The 20025-nt window shown below is 32.6% G+C and overlaps 1 protein-coding gene across 1 annotated transcript; it reads left to right on the top strand.

Annotated features, from left to right (window-relative positions):
• Positions 1–9504: 9504 nt before the first annotated feature.
• On the top strand, positions 9505–18688 carry LOC140862010 (topless-related protein 4-like). Its single transcript, XM_073265013.1, has 26 exons — positions 9505–9590; positions 9766–9945; positions 10038–10151; positions 11905–12063; positions 12196–12394; positions 12506–12620; positions 12856–12908; positions 13177–13375; positions 13492–13601; positions 13714–13783; positions 13910–13983; positions 14083–14178; positions 14494–14589; positions 14687–14814; positions 14915–15152; positions 15245–15385; positions 15483–15578; positions 15682–15810; positions 15924–16034; positions 16134–16316; positions 16409–16537; positions 16603–16698; positions 16777–16965; positions 17255–17424; positions 17538–17689; positions 18630–18688. The coding sequence occupies exons 1-26, from the start codon at positions 9505–9507 to the stop codon at positions 18686–18688; spliced, it is 3372 nt and encodes a 1123-aa protein (XP_073121114.1).
• The last annotated feature ends 1337 nt before the right edge of the window (positions 18689–20025 follow it).

The following is a 20025-nucleotide window of genomic DNA, read 5'->3' as shown; positions in this document are numbered from 1 at the left end:
TTTCGTTTTGGATATTCATTCGCATAATGTCCTTCTTCGTTGCACAACCAACATGTGCAATTCTTTCCTTTACCCTTTGGGCAAGGTGGTTTTTTGTTATCAAACTTTTTATAAAAAATTTTTTTATAAGATTTTCTGAAGAAATTCTTTTTAAATTTTTTTTTTCTTATAGGAAATAAATTTCTTATTAAAAGATTTATAAGGTTTATTAAATTTAATCTGTTTCTGTCGTTTTAAATATTTGTGTGACATGTTTGTTTTGCAACCGTATTCTTTTACTGTGAATTCCATTTTGTCACAACAAAGTTTATTGTTTTGTTTGTAGGATTTAGAGATTCTTTTATTTAGTGTTACTTCATGACATTTCTTTGTTATTATGTCTTTGATGAATTTAATAGCTCCTCCTAAAGTTTTAGCATAAGGACTAGTTATGAATTCATCTTTACTGTTTATAGGTATATTAGGTATCTTATTAAAGATACTTAGTTTATAATGTTCCTTTTTATCAGCATCTATTAATTGATAATAGTTTGTTTCATAATCACAAATAAATTCTTCTAAGTAACATAAATTGCATAATTTAATATTATCTAAAATAAAGATTGCTCTATTTTGTTCTATGTTCTTAGCTACCAAATTAGCATCATTATTAGAAACTCCTAAAAATTCTTGGTACAAGGCATCAACAAATAGTTCAAAATATCGTTGTCCTGTCATTCCTTGTGGTAGATTAGTAATTACTAGGTTTTCAGCCCAAGTTCTTACTGCTCCTACCAGTGTCATTTTTATCATCCCATGAGTTAAAACTTGAATATTCTCATTTTTGTCTAATAATGGTGTTAATTGAATTTGTACTGATAGTTCATTTGCTCAATGATCTATCTTTGATTTTCTTTCTTTGGCTGTTGAACAACCTAAATCTAAGATATTCTGTTTCACAAATCCTGATGTTTTTGATTCTCTAAGAATATCTCTAACATCTTTATAAGATCCAGAGTATTGGTCTTTGTTATATTTAAATTCTTCATTATCTCTTCCACCACTACCTTCTACATTCGTTCGTAAGATTTAATCATGGTCTAGAATCATCTTCAGATTCTGATTCTGAAATATCCATATCTCTGTATTGTTCTGAGTCCTGATGTGAATGATATAATTCTTCTGTATTTACTCCTATTTGTTCAAAATCAGATGAGTCGGTTTCACTAAATATCTCCATACTTATGTTTGCCATAAATAAGGGGATTTCTATACCATGATTCAATTTTGAATGGGGGTTTTTCTTCCATTTTTCTTTTTCCTTTATCTATTGGAAGAACTTCCTTAAGATAGTTTAATATTTCATTACTATGTCTTTCTTGTTCAATTATTAATCTAGTCGTTGCTAAATCAATATATTCTTTGAAATTCTTCTCTAATTCTTGTATTGATAGATTGATCTTATTAATATTATTTTCTAAATCTCTTAGATCTTTTTCTAATTTTATTAAGGACGTCATTGCGATGAGGTTGACTCATTAACAATAGCTTGTTTAATTTTAAGAATATTTTGATTCATGGTTCCAATCTTATCAAGAATATCTTCATCATTTCTAGCAAATGATAATGATCTTCTTGGTACAGACTATTTTGTGATTTGGAGGTCATCTGAACTCCATCTTTTATAAAAATTTATTTTTTCAATAAATTCTTTTCGAGGGTGTTCAATTCTTGTAATATTTTCAAACATTCTTTCAACGGAAATAGTTGGTTTTGTTGAAATTATTCCTGTTTGAGAATTATTACTTATTGCTAAACCGACAACATAGTTTATATTGATCGGATGGTTTCCTGTTAACATAAGATTATTTTTATAAAAGTAATAATCTAATGTTAAAACGTCATTTATGTTTTTATCAAAAAAAGATATATTGTATTGTGGATAAATACAAAATTTCATATTTTTGTAACATAAATTTCCTTCAATTTTTTCAAGGATAGAATCCTCAAAATTACGTATTCTTTTGTCACGAACTGTTATTTCAATTGGTGTATCTATTCCTTCTCGGTAGTGAGCTGATATTATTATTTCAATTCCTCCGATATGAACATATTTCAGTTCAGATCGTTCTTTTTCACTGGCTTTTGCCATGATGGTATTAATATCTTGAGTTGTTAATAACTTCAGAGTATTAGACCTTTATTTGTTATTTATTTTACAAGATCGTTCCTTTGTACGAATCGAATAATAAATTAAATTTTTTCTGGGATTAATAAAATTTGAAATCTTACTTAGTATTCCTGGTTGGTCTATTAGATTTGTTTTTGAATTAGAAAACCCTGTTTTCTGTATTTCAGCAAACTTACTTTGATTGAATATAATATTCAAATTATACTCTTGGTTTTCTTCAGATTCATCGATCTGACTGTTTTGATTTGGAATTGTTACTTCTGTCATTTTAACAGATGATAAAACTTCTTAATTTTCTTAAGGCTATTAAAAGCTTTTTTGTTGAATCTATCTGTTCTAATAAATTCTGAAAATCTTCGAAACTATCAATTGAAGATTGAAAATTTTTAAGATGTTTCAAATTGTTTTCACAATTTCTATATCAAAATTTATATTTTGAGAATATAAATTAAAGATATTCATTTTTGTATTTTCATACATTTTCCATTTAGTAAAAATTGTTACTTTTATTATTTTGTTTTTATTGATCGGATTTCGATAACAAAGTTTGTTCTTATTCATAACATATTGTTATGTCTTAAGTTTCACCGTTTTCAGAAATTTGAATTATCATTTTTCAGTTGCTTGAAAAATATTCTTTTTTATGATTTTTGAAATAAAAGGTTTGGAGATCTTTTATTTTATTCCATAATTGATCTATTTGACGTAAATATTTTAGTAAGATTATTTTATCAAATAAATTTTTAATCTCAATATCTAAAGTTAATCCAGGCATTAATAATCTGCTTTATTTAAGCTTTGATACCAGGTTGCGGAATTCTTAAAATTCTTATGAATTTTCTTATTTATGGATTTACAGATCTGATTCATTTATAACAGATAAATGTTTTCATATTAGTTTGGTTCCATTCATGGGTTATTAATACAAATTTTAGTTGATAAATTGATTCAAATATGGTTAAATCAGAAGTATTTAAACGATATTCATGAAATGTATCATATTCATGATCATCTTCTATTTCGAACCAGTTTTTTATTATTAATCTTCCATTTCTTATAAAGAATGACGACATGATTAATGTATTTTGACTATTTCTTTGAATTAAGGGCTGCAGGAGGTTTAGAAAGGTTACCTTGTTTGAATGAATATTGGTTTTGAGTAGAGGCCAAATCCTTGCTTTCCCTTAACGATCACTTGATCAACTGGTACTTGCTCTATGGATCTCCAGGTTTACTCTAACCATGAATATTCAATGGTTGGTTTCCAACCTTATCCTCCTTATGCCCTGCTTGTTTAGTTATTAGCCATAAGGATTATTTTGTTTCTGATTTTATGTTTCTTAGTTTCTTATAGTTTTCATACGTCTTGTATGAACCAGATTGTAAGAAAATTTAAGAAGAGAGAGATACTCAAACTTCACTTCTTCTTTTACAGCACAAAACATCTCCTTTTATAGGCGTGGAGAAACGCATATATAATTAAAAATAAAAGAAAAGAGGGGGACCACCCGACACTACATAATGAAAACAACTCATTTTACATCTGAGTGGATGCCTTTAACATGTGGTGTGGTCCACGATTTTATTTGTTTTTACATTGTATCACTCTCTGAATCACTGGTGCATTCGGACCATTTTTTTATTAGTTTGTCTTCTTTGACAGCTGGTTTGCCCTCTTTGACAGCTGCTTCTTCTGTCTGAATGGGTTGGCAATGTCCACATTTGTGAGTGGAAATCATTGTTCTTAGTCTTTGACATAACATTTGTTGGGTTTCTGTCATGTCAACTCTTGCTTCATAGATTGGAGCTTCGAATTGAGCTAACATGGCTTGTTCTTTTTTTTGGATTGTCTCCTTATGTCCAGTGGTTAATAAAATTTTACTGGTTGCAAAATTTATTTTAACCTTTGAGTTTCCATCAATCTTTTCTGTCTTTGAGATCATATCAATCAATGTCTTTATTCTTATCTCAGAAAGTGTTGAGATATCCATTACTGGTTTCTCTTCATTTGATCCTTCGAATAAGAACTTGTCTTTTTGTTTTCGACATTGAATATATACCATTGGTTGATAGAATTTGTTATCATCCCAATCTGGAAGGGTTGAGTTAATACTCAATGTTAATACTGGATCGTCCTTAAAGACTGCTTTCTTGAACTGGATGATACTATTTCTCAATTGATATGGAAATAGTTCTATTTCTTGATTGTTGGGACTGACTGCCAATCCACTTAATAATCCATTTGAAAAGAATCTTGCGACTTCATGTGCTGGAGCACCTTGCAGTGTTCTTGCTCTTGATATGCTCTGTGTGTCACAAGTTTGTAGCCAAGATTCTGCAGATGGTTTGGCTATTCTCAAATAGTTTAGTGTTTCAAAGAATTCAGTCTTGAGTTTTTTTGAAAAATTTGTTTTTTCAAAAATTGGTTTTTGTGGTCGCAGATTGACCATCTTTCTTTCTTTCTTTTCAAGGGCACTTTTAAACGTACTTTCTTTTTTTTTATTTTTCTCGGTGCTGGCTGTGTCCACCAGTTCTTTTTTCTTTTCTTTTTCTTTGTCAGTGTTGGCTGTGACCGCTGACTGTTTCTCTTTTATCTCCATTATTTTGTCAAATGGAGTTGCCATTTTGATTGGTGTTCTTGGTGAGGATGATGATAAAGTTATCATCTTTTCTTCTGTCCTTTGAATTTTTCTACTCAAATTCCTTTCTTTTAGTTGAAGAATTTGAATTTCTTCCTGCAATTCAATCAATTGTTCTTTTAATTGACTTAGTTGCTCCATCTTGATTATACTCTGCACAAGAAAACATATTTATATATATAATGGTTAGTAAAATAACTCTTTTCGTGAGTAATTCGGATAGTTTTATTATGCGTATCATCGCATTTATAAATTCTTTTGCAAGAATTGAATCAATCTTAAATTGATTATTTTACTCAAAGAGTAATTTATGTTTCTGAATATAAATCTCATTTCATTAATTTATATTCCCCATGCTTTCTGAGGCATGTTCGGATGACTGAAAGTCATAAAATAATTCATGTTTCTGAATATAAATCTCATTTCATCAATTTATATTCCCCATGCTTTCTGAGGCATGTTCGGATGGCTCACAGTCATTTTCTGGATCACTTAGGATCTCCTTTGTTATTCCGTTACTACGGATAGTATAGTTTGGATGAAGTTCTCTGGTTAATTCGTCGGGTAATGAATTATCCGTTCCTTTGACATGTTGGATCTCGAACTGATAATGGTTCAATTCCAATTGCCATCTAATTAGCCTTGCTGCATTTTTCCCTGCATTTCTTGATATTTTTCTTGTCTTGAAATATGTTAAATTCATATTATCTGTTCTTACTAAAAACGGTTTAGAAATAAATTAAATTTCATAAGTTCTAATTGTGAATATTAAAGCTAATAATTCTTTTTCATTCGAATGATAATTTAATTGTGCACCTTGAAAAGTTCCTGATGTATAGTTGCATAATTCTTCATTATTTCTAGTAGCTGTTTTAGTAAGTTCTTCTAAATTTCTTTCTCCAGTATAAGCTTTTAAACATGCTCCCCAGTATTCATCTGAAGCGTCTGTTTCAATTATTATTATATCTTTATTTGAAGGAAAATATAATTCAGGAAGATTACTAATTAATTTTTTTTTAATAGTGTCTATGTAATTAGTATCTTCTTTCGACTATTTCCACTTATAGTCCTGTTTAAGTTTTACCTGAAGAGGTTTTCTGATTTCTGCAAGTTTCTTAATGTAATTTCCAGAATAAGTTAATAATCTTAAAAATCTTCTTAATTGATCTTTATCCTTGATTTCACTAAGAAAATCATGAATCTTCTTAAGTATATGCGGTTGTAATGTTTTCCATCTTCTATTTGTAATCCTAAATAATTTATTTTTGTTTTGAATAATTGTGCTTTCTTTTCAGAAAATATAATTCCATCTTTATGACAAATATCTAATATTGTCATGAGATCTTTATAATGTTGATCTAGTGTTTTTGAATAAATTAATATGTCATCTATATAAACACAATAAAAATCTATATATGATTTAAAAGATTCATCCATATATCTTTGAAAGATACCTGGTGCTTGTTTAAGTCCGAAAGGTAATACAGTCCATTGATACTGTCCTTTTGGATAACTGAATGCTGTAAGTAATTGTGTTTGTGGTTCTAGTTGAATTTGCCAGAATCCTGATTTACAATCTAAACTGGAAAAATATTTCATTTCTCCTATATATGATAGTAAATCATTCTTATTTGGGATATAATATTCATCCATAATTGTTGCTTTATTCATCTTTCGATAATCAATTACCATTATTTTCTTATCAGTATCTTTCTTACTGACACAAAAGGCTGGTGAAGAGTGTGGACTTTTACTAGGGATGATTATCTTAAGTTTTAATAATTCTTGAACTTCTTTTTCAAATATTTTTACATCATCCATGTTACATCTTCTTGGTGCTTCACGGATTGTGATATTAGGGTCTTTGAGTTTTATTGAAGTAATAAATTGTTTTTTTTTCTTAATTTTGTCCTGAGGATTTTCAGAACAAATATCATGAAATTTCCTCATGATTTCTTTTTCAGGATTAATCGTTAAAATATTTTCTATTTTTAGTTCTATTGGATTTGTATTTCGTTTATGAAAATTCTTTGTAAATCCTTTATTTCCTACGCGAAATGCTGTTCGTATTTTGGGAATGTAAATCATTGATGATCCTTTGTTTAAAGTTATGTGATCTTCAAATTGTGTAAAGGGAAGATATTCTCTTAAAAAGTTATTTCCTATTATAATGTCCATTCCTGATTCTATTTAATATATAATGGGTATTACAAATTTTGTTTCTTTTATTTCTATTTTTAATTTTTCTGCTACTGTATTAAGCATTATTATTGATCCATCTCCTATTCGAACTTTTAATCCTTTATCATATTTCTTCCAATAATGATTTGGAAGTATATGCTTGCTTCCTAAACACATACTTATTCCTATATCAACATAAACATGTATATGATATGGTTTATGTTTTTTGATTTTAATTTGAATTTTTATATATATACTATTTGGATTAGTTTTGTTTTTATTATCCATTCTCTCATTTTTTTAATTTTAAGAGATAAGGGTAAAATTGGTATTTAGAAACAAAAGTTTCTCTCTTCAGGGAGTTGAACATAAGTTTTATTTATGTAGGGATTTATAAATAAGTTATAAAGTGGTTTAGGGAGTGATTGACAATTAACCCTTCTTGGTATGCTACAAAAATAAAACATAAATTGAAAAAAAAAAAAAACACACACACACACACACACACACACAAACCGCTTCCCTCCACTATCTCAATTTTTTCCTCAATTATGATTTTTTTTATATTTAACTATTTTTTCTTCTTTTCTCCACAAATTTTATATTTAATATATAATACAACCATTTTATTTAATAGTTCTAATTGAGAACTAATTAAATTTGAAACTAAATATTAATCCATAAAAATTGAAATTTCCCAATATTTCCATTCCATACAAGATTAATAAAAATTTTAATTGATGCTTTAAAAACTCACAATCATATTCTTTATATATTATGTAATTTAACCTTTTTTTTAGAGCATTTAATTTAACGGGCCTTTTTCATATTTATATGTATATTATAATAATATTATAATACCGACATACTTTTTTCGGAAAGGACAAAGTTTGCCTCTTCCCATGCTTATATCAAAAATCTTCTTATCACGATATTCGGAACGTCTTATCAATAAGTGAAACAACTTATACCATCTTTAATTTAATTTGCTGAAAAAAAAAGAATGACAATTTGTTGACTTTCTTTTTTCACATTACACCCTTTTCACACACACACCGAGATCTCTCACTACTTTAAATACCCCATCAGACAGAAGAAAAACTACACAGAATTCGGAGTAACCAGCATTTGTAGAACATAAAATCTTGAAATAAAATCCCAGAAAAGCTCGATCTTTATACATATATATTTCGGTCACATTCGGAAATTCTGAGGTAAAATTGCCCGTGTGTGCAAGAATAATTTTTTTTTCTTTGTTTAATTTTGTTCTTATGATTTCTTTGCATGTGATTCTAACGTTCGATCTGTTCTTTTTTCCCGGTTCTATAGCTTTAGATCGATCTGTAGACAGAATTTGATTTTCCTCGAAAAAAATCTGTCATGTTTTCAAAAAAGAAAATAAAGAAAATTCCTTGTCAACTTGCATGTGAATTTTCTTGGATTTTTATGGGGTGGTTTTTCAGTAATCTTCCCAAATTTTTACGTCACATTTTTAATCTTTGTTAAATGTTTGGTGAGATGTATTAATTATAGCCATTTAATGAAAGATGCTCAAATATATTTTTGAAAAATTACAACCATTAATATGTAATTTAAATTACAATGTTGTGCTCGATTGCATAAATCCACTAAAAATAAATTTGACCAGTGATTTAATGCTCACATGCAAGTTTGTGTTGGAATCCGATAATTTGATTCTAGAATTAAATTCGAAGATTTCAAATCATTCAAACATTATATAATTTTAAAGAACATTTCTATAATTTTCCACTAATACCTACCATACAATATTTAATTTTCTCTATTAAAAATATTACAACGATTGCACAACCATATTCTTTATATATTATTTTAGATTTTTTTCCAGATTATTACAAATGTGTTATATATACCATTACATCTTATCACTTATCAATAAGTGCGTTGACTTATACGAGAAGACCCACGCGCGGCCACAAAAAGCAAGCACGTAAGGGATACGTGTGACTAAATTCACATATTTAACGTAAGAAATCTGACACGCGCACTTCAAGCGCGTCATAATGACAATATAATTTGTTGAATTTATTTTCTCAAAGCGCACACTTTTCTCACACACACCGCAAAATAAGGAACCTCTCTCTGCTTTTTAATTTAAATAAAACAAACTCAGAAAAAAAGAATTTAGAGAAGCTAGCTTGTGTGTATCCATCTGTACGTATCTTCTGCTAATAAACATTCGGAAATTCCGAGGTAAAACTGCTGGTGTGCATGAATGTATATATGTGTAGAGACATTTTTCTCTTATACATTTGTATGTGATTTTTCATGATGTTCGATTTGTTTTTTTTTTCTTTCTTTTTTTTTTTCCTGTTCCATTTGTTTGGATCTGTATGTATGTCACTTTTGGATTTTTTTTTTGAAGGGATTTTAACTTGCATGTTAATTTTCTTGGATTTTGAAGGAGTGGAGTACTGAGAAATCAGTGGATCAGTGAAATTCCAGGCTTCTCAAGTAGTTTAATATTACAAAGAAATGGCGGCTTCATCAGTTAACAGAGAGATGATTTTCTTGTTGCTTCAGTTTTTGGATGAGCAAAAATTGAAGAGCACTGCCCGCATGTAAAGATCCTTTCTTTTTTTAATTTTTTTTTGTTTTATTTTGGTTATCTTAGCTAGATTCTTTGATGTTTAAACATCTTTGTTAAGTACTTCAAAATGATTAAAGGGACTTTTTTGTGGTTAATTATTATTGTACTAACATTTTTGTTAATTTTTATGCCGGTAATGATCGGAGGTTGGAGAAGGAATCAGGGTTTTTCTTCAACATGAGGCACTTTGAGGAGATGATCAATAATGGAGAATGGAACGAGGTCGAAAGTTATTTGTCCTCGTTTACCAGTGTTCAAGAAAATCGTCACTCCACGAAGATTTTCTTCGAGATCAGAAAGCAGAAGTATCTCGAGGCCCTTGATAAGTGAGCATATAGCTCGGTTTTTCGATCATTAATGAGTGTTCTAACGTCCTTTTTTTTTTGGGCGCTAATGATCTTCTTTCTGGTTATCATAGGCACGACAAAGACGCGGCTGTTGGGATTCTTACCAAAGATTTGAAAGTGTTTCAAGCATTGGATGAGAATCTATACAAGGAAATGACGATGCTTTTGACATTGAACAACTTTAGGTATAAGTTCTTTGTCGTATAGGTGACGATGGTTATTGCTTGCGTCTTCTGTTTTGTGTCTGTTATGATATTTATTGTGTTGTGTTAATTAATTTCCATAATGTGCTTCATTCATGTTGCTCTCATTTTTATTGACATGTTTCTCATAACCCTAAAAATTTAGGGTTAACATGCATGATCTGATAAAATGATAAATGTTATTGGCTTTGGAGAGATTTAGGTATATAAGATTTTATATAGGGGAAATGTTATGATCTTTGCCAAGTGAAATTCACTCAGTACTGGATCAGTACCATTGTGTGGGTCCTATGGCCATGCATGCAATGGTAGATGTTGCATGGGGTGAAATGAAAATCACCTGGTGTAGCATGACATTTACCTATAAGTGCATTGGGTTCATTTCAAGAATGTATTTCATGTTGCACTATAAGCATGCATGTTTCCACTATTATTCAAAGTGATACATGCCTTTTATATTTAGATGTAAGCACTTAATATAAATTTTTTTAAAAAAATTACCATGATAATTCACATTAACACTTGATAAAATTTACATAAATATCCAATAATTCTAATAAAATATCTATCTAATACTTTTAGTAGAACTATCCTGTAATTTCTAACCCACAAAAGCTATAAAAAAACATGATTAACAACGTAGATTTTTGTCCATAATTAGTACTAGTGGACGAAGCGTGTGTGCATCACATGTGCAAAAATTAACGATAAATTAAACAACGGAACTTGCAAAAAATTAACTATGAATTAACACGGAACTTTTATATCATAAATATTAGCGACTGAACTTGATAGAAGTTTGAGTTATGTAGCTAGTTAACGATGACCATAAAAATGATGTGTTTGGCAAACGAATCGAACATCTGACTCAAAAAATATTTATTTTCAATCGTAATTATTCAATTCAAGCCAAACTCGAACACGGTCGAAATTTCTTCGGACCAAACTCGAGCTAATATTATTTTATTTGATAGTTCGCGAGTCGCTTGCGAGCTTTAATATTTTATGACATAATATACTTATATATTAAATAAATATATATACCTAGCTGTTATTTTCGAGCAGCTCATGGAAATTTTGAATATTTTGAGCAGAACTCAAACTTGATCATTGGTTCAAACCAAAATTTGATTAAAAGAGTCGAATATATCTAATTCGAGCCAAATTCAAGCATTAAATTTTTCTTCTTAGTCAGCTCGATTCAAATTTTTATACCCTTGTCTAGTTTTATCTCGACACTTCGACAAAATAGAACTAAAAAAAAAAGGAAAAAAGAAGATAAGTTTCTATAGTAAAACCAAAATTTGACTACTTAAAAAAGTATAACCTAAAATAGAATAACTTAGAGAACTACAGTGGTAATTTTCCTCATTTAAATCACCATATACTACAAAAAAAATTTATTTTAGCCACGCGGTTTTAGCCACGGTTTTATAAACCGTGACAAAAACTGCCGTTACTAAGTTTAGCCACGGTTTTACAAACCATGGTAATTGGTAAATCCATAATTATATGGTTTTTGATTAAATTTGATCTATGCATATATGTGATGATAAATGTCTTCGAATCTATTCCATACATATATCCTCTTTAAGCCATTAGCATGATGTGAAATTTGTTATCATGGAACTTCTTGATTGAATTCTACATGCCTTCGACAAAATCGTATACATTGTTGCTGCATGCACTCTCCATATAATTCTTCTACTTAAAGTGAAACAATTCTCAATTCCAGGGAGTTCGATAGGCTTTGCAGATACAAAGATGCAAACTCAGCTAGGATTTTGTTGTTTAATTCACTAAGGAGATTGATTGAGGCGAACCCCGTCTTTCAAGATAAGCTCCGGTTTCCCTCTTTTCAGGACGCGAGGTTGAGAGCTTTGATCAACCAGGGGTAATAAGTCAGATAATTAAAATGATAATAAAATCAACATATATATTTTTAGTATATTTTTTTTTTATCGATATCATAATGCAAATAAGACCAATTACCATATATAGTACTTATGCTTGGATATTAATGCAGATTGAACTGGCAACATCATCTCTGTGACAATGCAAGGCCCAATCCTGTCATAAGATCTCTCTTTGTAGACCATGTTTGCGTAGAGGCGCATGGTGCACAGGCATCATCCTCCGCGGCTAATGCATTGGTTGGGCCAGTGCCTAGAGGAGGTGGTGGTGGTGGTGGTGGTGGCGGTGGATTCATGCCAACCAGAGCTTTTGTTGTAAGTCATTAGAAATATTTAGCTCACATCTTTATGATCTTTTCCTTTTTTGTTATAGGGTTTCATAAAACATGATTTTGTATTATTGTTGTTGGTTTCTTTCAGCAGTCGTCAATGTTGCCTCCCCCGACAACTTCGCTAGCTGGATTGAGAGCCAGTTCGTCTTCTTTGCCAGACCTGGCTCTTTCTATTAGACCTATGGGGTTAAGCCATACTCATACTGGTAGAGTTTTGAATTAATTCATCGATTTTTTTCTCTCTATTACATGATTTTGAGATTGAAACTTCATTCTTCTTTTCAGAAAAAATTAGTGTGACCTTATCCGCGGTTAAGTACTGTTTATTAAAAATCTAAAAATAATTGATTTTTTATATACTAATATGTTGTGCCAGTGTCTTTGTTAAATTTTTCTATGAATTGTATTAGAAATATATTAATGGATAAAATCAATATGCAGATTCTGAACTTGCATTGGGGAGATCATTGTCACTCGGAGCAGCACGCGTGGAGGTAATGTATTTTTCATGCTCAACCATAACAAGTTATTACTCATACATCGTGTATATTCTTCTACGTTCATCGCCTTAATAGGCATCACATTTACTTTTATTCATCTTCTATTTTTAATTTCACAATCCTCTCCTACTTCATGATATGTATGTTAATTTTTGAATTTATAGATCACATACTCATTGTTTAAGTCTCATTTATTTCCTATCTTGTTATGTTAATTATATATTGGTCGTGTCTACGTTCACGGTAATTATGTTGTTTTCAGGCCAGCAACATGCATATCGATGAAGCGGGGCCGAGTTCTGCACGACCCTCGCTCATGCAAGTCGACGAGGCAGGGCCGAGCAATGCACAACCCTTGCACACATATGACGACTTGCCGAAGACTGTTGTGGCGAATCTGAATCAAGGCTCCGCTGTGAAAAGCCTTGATTTCCATTCAGTCCAACAGACTTTTCTTCTTGGTTAGTTGTCCATATTTAAATTAATTTCTTCAATAATTATTGTTTAATTCAGTTTGTTCTCTTTACTAGTTGTTTGTATTGATAATCTGCACATATATATATTTTTCCGTTTTCAGTGGGAACGATCACTGGCGACGTTTCCGTGTGGGAAGTTGGTTGTGGGAGGATGCTCGCCTCCAGAAATTTTAAAGTCTGGGATATTGGTGCTTGCTCGTTCCAACTACATGTACGCGTGTGTGTATTTGCATGCATGCATATGATTGGGAAGATAGAAATTTATTTTTATTCTTGATATATACTCTTACTAATTTAAATTGTATTATGGGTTTTATTTCTAGGCTACTTTAGCACATGAATACAGTGCTTCAGTGAATTGTGTTAGGTGGACTCCCGATGGAAACGGATTCGGTATGTTTCGTTATTCGTTGTTGTTTCGAAAGAGAAATAAAGAGCATGATGTTGGAGTTCAAATTTCATTGAAGCCTTAAATTATAAATTCTTAGTTATGATATTCTTGTCATTAATATGATCCAGGGGTTGCATACTCAAGGCACATGGTTCAGTTGTTTTCTTACCATGGTGGCGATGACTTGAGAAACCATCTTGAGGTTTGTTTTAGACATTTCAAAATCGATCATATATCATGTCGTCGGTCTAAATTAGAATTCGATCCATTCGGTAAACTATTTTTTTCGCTGTAATTTTAGGTTGAGGCACATGTCGGAAGTGTCAACGATCTTGCGTTCTATCATCGGAACAAACAATTGTTGTTCATCACGTGTGGAGAAGATAGAATTATCAAGGTCAGTACTTTTAAAGAAACTAGTTTAATTTGATGCACATGCATTGCACATCAGTCATTTATATACAATCAAGAAATTTTGAGATAAAAATATGATATTATTTTGTCGATTTTTTCATCGTAAATGCAAAAAAAAGATTTCCTAATATTTTTACATGGTCACGATCCATTTAAATGGATAGATATGTGCATTTCAATTAATTTATACTTAATCACAATTTAAAACTTTAATCGCACATCATTCGCACTTAAATAGCACATCTGATGTCGCGAATACAAGGCTATCTGTAGAACTCTCATATGGTTTTTTGGTTAGGTTTGGGATGCGGCGACTGGCGTTAGACAGCATACTTTCGCGGGACATAACTCGCCTGTCTATTCTGTGTGTCCGCATACCAAGGGAAATATTGATGTAAGTATCTCGCCACCATTAATTGGCCCTTTTGCAGTGGTTATGAAGATTTGCAAACATTTTCAAAGATTGAGCTAAGTGCCATTAATTGTTTCAGTTCATCTTTTCGACTGACGTCGATGGAATGATCAAGGCGTGGCTGTATGATGAGGAGGGCGCAAGAGTCGACTACGAGGCTCCTGGTCGTTCATGTGCTACTATGGCTTATAGTGCAGATGGGACAAGGTGAAAATAAGGGCTATGAATTTGGCTGCATTTCTTGATCCCCTTACATGCTTGTTATCTTACTTGCATGCATGCATGTTCATTTACAATGTACATGTAGGTTATTCTCCTGCGGCACAAATAGAGAGGGCGAATCGCATATCGTGGAGTGGAATGACACCGAAGGTACGTTGAAAAGGACATATCTCGGGCTAGGGAGACAAAATGTCCTTGAGAAGGTGCATTTCGACACGACAAAGAACCAGTTTTTAGCTGCTGGTGATGAATTTGCGATTAAATTCTGGGACATGGACAGCATCAACCTCTTGTGTACTGTTGATGCAGATGGTGGTTTGCCGGTAATTATAATAAATTAGCTAGAAATTAATCTTGAAATTTAGCTTGAAAACAATTTGGGAATGAGAATATATATAACATGTTTCTTTTCCAGGCTTCCCCTTGCATTCGGTTCAACAAGCTAGGAACACTGCTCGCCGTTTCAACGAACGAGAACAGTGTTAAAATACTTGCCAATGCTGCTGGGAGTCAACTGTTGCGCTTCATCGGAGATCACACCGGCACCTCTTCAAAGGTCAAAAAAAAATATATAGATTTTTTTTAATCGAGATTGTGATTATTTGCACGTTGTATATGCATGTATGCACACATGTTCAATGTTTGTTATGCAGGCACCTTTGATTGTTCCATTGGGTGCTTCCGGTTCTGGAGCCGGGACGTCTAACACTGCCGCACAAAAAAATACTCCGACGACTCTTATGTTACTGGTGAGAAATGAGTTTTCCATGTATGTTAGGAGAAGCGTGTACTTTCATTTGTTTAATGGTTTAAAGACTTGAGAAATGTTCGTTTTTGGTTGTTTGTGTATAGGATGATGTACATTTTAATCCAATAGTGTCTAATGACAAGGGCAAATCGAAGATTTCGACGCCAGTTGAGATCAAAGAACGATCTGCGCTTCGGTCCTTGAAGCTCCCTGATCATTTGTTGCCAGTGAGGGTATGCTGCATTTGCTAAAAATAACCTATCTTGCTATAATTCTATACATGTCATATATTCACACAAAAATTTTAGGGCTCATGATATTCTCATTTGCAATTGTATATATATAGATTATGAAGCTGGTTTACACACATTCTGGGGATTGCATATTGGCTCTAACAGGCAATGCAATCCACAAACTGTGGAAATGGAGAAGGACTGAAGGGAACATGGATGGAATGGTTTTGAACTTTCCCTTCCAACTCTAGTTTTCTATAAACGTCGTCCCTTGCCTCGTTGTGCTTCGTATCTAACCAATTCAACGTTGTTTTTCGTCTTAGGTGACCGCTGGCGTCGTACCTCAGCTCTGGCAACCTTCTGGGGGAATGTCGATGACAAACGATGTTAGCGACATAAACCTAGAGGTAGCCCGGGTTCCTTGCTTTGCACTGTCGAAGAACGACGTGTACCTTTCATCCGCATCAGGAGGAACAATTTCCCTTTTCAATATGATGGCATTCACGGTAAAGCCATTGTAGAATTTGCATGCTTTCTTGTTTCATGCACGTATAATAATGTTGTTTAATCAAGGCAATTTTTTGTTTTACCGCTGCAGCGGGTTACTACATTTATGACCCCTCCTCCTCCGACTACGTCTCTTGCCTTTTTCCCTCCGGACAACAACGTTCTTGCCATCGGAAGGGAGGATGCCGCCATACTGATCTACAACGTGCGGATGGGCGAGGTACGTACGCCGTTGAAATGAAACTCAAATTCGCTCATGCATAAAGTGTTTTGTTATATATGCAGTTGGTAGCCATGCTGAATGGTCACCGCAAGAGAGTCACCGCCCTCGCCTTTTCTACTGCTCTAGACGTCCTTGCGTCCTTAGGAGACGACGCCAAGGTTAGTTTTATGGGTTTCATCTGTCCGATTTCGTTGTTCCAATGTTCCATGTAACCTTGTGCCTGTTGTTTCCTGCAGCTTTGCCTTTGGAGCAGTAGTACATGGCAAAAGAAGGCGAGCAAGCCGTTGCAAATCGCTCCGGAGTGCACAACGAATCCTCATGCACAGAGCCGACTGCAGTTTCATCGGGATCAGACTCACATCTTGGTCTTTCACAAGAAGCTGATCGCGATATACAAGGCGCCTAAGCTCGAATGCATCAACCAGGTACGATGGAGTCTTTTATACTTTAATTCTTTTCCTTAATTCTTTTGTGCAAAAATTTCTCATGATCCATTCTCATGTGCTATTTATGTTAAAAACCCTAAATGGGTAAAAAAAAACAAATCACGGAGAAAGAATACAGATTTACTATATTGAAAATTAAGTATATTTAACTGTGTGCAAAAATTGTGCAAAAGTTTATAAACTGTGTGCACACAACATAGCGCGCATTTCGTTTTAGACCTAAAAGAATAACATGCATCACAAGCTCACAAGAAGCTGATTCATGCAGTGGTTCCCGGAGAGATCGAGTCCAGCAACTACAGATGCCACATTTTCCAGCGATGGCCACTCGATTTACGCTACATTCAATGATGGAAGTGTGGGTATCTTCATTGCACCAGCACTGCAAATCAGGTGTCGGATCAACCCGACAGCGTATATAGTGCTGCCGACTCCGAGGTACACAAAATATAGTAGTATAAACACTTTTGAACAACATATGCACACAGTTTGCACTCACGTAATATATATTCCACTTGCATGTATCTTGATATTCTGTACGTTAATTACAGCTCGAGAATTTATCCGTTGGCGGTTGCTGCTCATCCTTCCGAGCCTAACCAGTTTGCAGTCGGGCTCACCGATGGTGCAGTGTGCGTGCTCGAGCCGTTGGGAACGGAAGAAACTTGGGGCATTGCACGTGCACGACCTTATGATGTTGCAGGTCCAAGCCGAGAAACTTAAGGTAAGTTGGAGCACTCAAACAAATACTATATATGATCTAAGGAGAAGGCTAGCTAGGGTTTTGTTTAAGTGCTTGTGTGTCTTCACAGGTGTGAGTGTTCGGGCCATTTTTTAATCGTCGGGCGTCCAGCTTTTGAGGTTGCATGTGGTGGATTGTTCTATATATGCATGCGAGATGTTGAAGTAAGGGCGGGGGATACAATGCTAGGAAGGAAGAGAAGCACCAATGAAGTACAATTGGTGGATTTTGTCTCACAACTATAGCAAAAGTTAGAGTTTTGTATTCTTTTTTTTTATTTTTTGAACGGGGAGTTTTGTATTCATTCATTTGTATGAAATACGCGTGTTGTATGGAAGTTTTAGTTCATAAAACACGATTTATCTTGCAAGAAGTTGATCTGGAAAAAAAACTTGTACAAGAAAATATGAACAGTACTGAATGCAAAATAGAGGGAGTAAGAATGACATTATATATTCAAGTTTCATTTCATGTATATTTTCTCTTGGATTATTTAATTCAAGTGAAGACATACATTGCTTTGTGCTAAAAAAAGGACTCGACGTCACAAAACCAGGGCTTAAGGGAGGTCAATGGAGAAAGAAAAGTCCATTTTTCAGCCGCTGCCCTCCTCTTTCTGTTCAAGGCCAACATTCTACCCATACCAAGTCCCTCTCTCAATGGGAATCAGTCCCCGTGTTCTTATCAGCCGCTAAGGGAAATTTGGATTATCCTTCAAACAGTCACCACTCCCACTCCTCTGGCCAGTCTTTTTCACCATGTTCCGGGAAGTATTTTGGAATGATTTGATTGGGACGACGGAAACTGGATCTCTAGATGGCTAGAAACGAAGGAAGGAGAAAAGAGAGTTCTTTCGAAGCCCCTTTATAACACCTTCTTTTTTCGTTGGTAATGGTTTCAGGCTCTTCGACGTTCGATTCTTGTACTTTGACAGATGAAATGGTTTTTGAAAAGCGCTAGAAGTCAACATTTTTTCCAGTGCGTCTATGAAAGAACGGAATAATTTTAGGGGTAATTTTGTAATTTTATGTATAGTGTGTAATCTAATATATAAATTAATTTGTACATGTAGCATTTTCCTAAAAAAATAGATGAAATCCAAACTTCATATTAATTATTAAAAAAAAATAGAGAGAGAAGGAAGTTATAAATCATTAATTAAGAATGATTCAATGATATGTAAAGCAAATGTTAGAGAATAAATTTTTTTTTTTTGGCCCGACAAAAAATTCCCGTATAGGATCCTATGAGTAATTAATTATTAATACAATAAACAAATTGATCCTATTTGTTATGCGCGTGCATTTTATTAGTTAAAGAATTATGGACGGTAGTGACAAAATCCATATTCACTAGTTTATTTTAGTTTAGTCCAATTCATGAATTTGGTACTTTTCCCAACAAAAGAAAAATAAAACCAAACAAACAAATAATTTTCAAGAATTTGTACCATCAAAAAAAAATTTCAAAGAATTTGGTACGATAACCATATTTCTTGAAGGAGATATTTGCTTTTGCGGAAATATACATTTCTTTATATTGTAATTTTGAATACGCAAAGCTAAAAGCTTAATTTGATAATTATCTGTCTCGCGATTCTGTTTAATTTTGATATTTTCTTACCATTTTAACTATTGAATTCGAGATTTTGATCATATTGAAATAAAATCACAATGTACGACTGATAGATTGAAATATTAATTACAATTTTTTTTTGAAAAAAATAATTAGTAAACTATTGAATATTAATTAGAATTAAACGCAAACATATAGTAAATTTATAATGTGTTTTTCGGCTCCGACATCATCACCGGCCATTTTTATTCTCACTAAACTTTCAAAGGAACAAACTTTTAATTATCACATTTAAAACACGAGTAACACTCCTGTGATACGGTCTCATCTGTAAGACGGATCAATCCATATTTAAAATAATAAATAATATTTTTGGCATAAAATATAATACTTTTTAATCAATAACTCATATAAAAGATCCGTGTTAAATAAATGACTTTTGAGACCGTTTCATAGAAATTTTTGTCTTAAAATACACCCTTTTTCCACACCATGTGACCCAAAAGTTCGACCCTAAGCCATATTAACTGGTTCGAGATGGATTACACCGGATCGATTCCGGACCGGTTCCAGATGCACCATCCGACTTAACTAACGGGTTATTTTTCACAATTTTTACAAGTGCAATTTCATATCTCATATTGTTTCTCTTTTCGTACCTCCTATCATTTTCCAAGATTTAATAATTTTCTTTATACTTTTTTTTAACCAAAAAGAAATCA

Source organism: Henckelia pumila, chromosome 4 (genome assembly GCF_033568475.1).
Source record: "Henckelia pumila isolate YLH828 chromosome 4, ASM3356847v2, whole genome shotgun sequence".
NCBI classification, from domain to species: Eukaryota; Viridiplantae; Streptophyta; class Magnoliopsida; order Lamiales; family Gesneriaceae; genus Henckelia; species Henckelia pumila.
The sequence above is the reverse complement of the archived record's forward strand: the minus strand, read 5'-3'. Positions and strand labels throughout refer to the sequence as shown.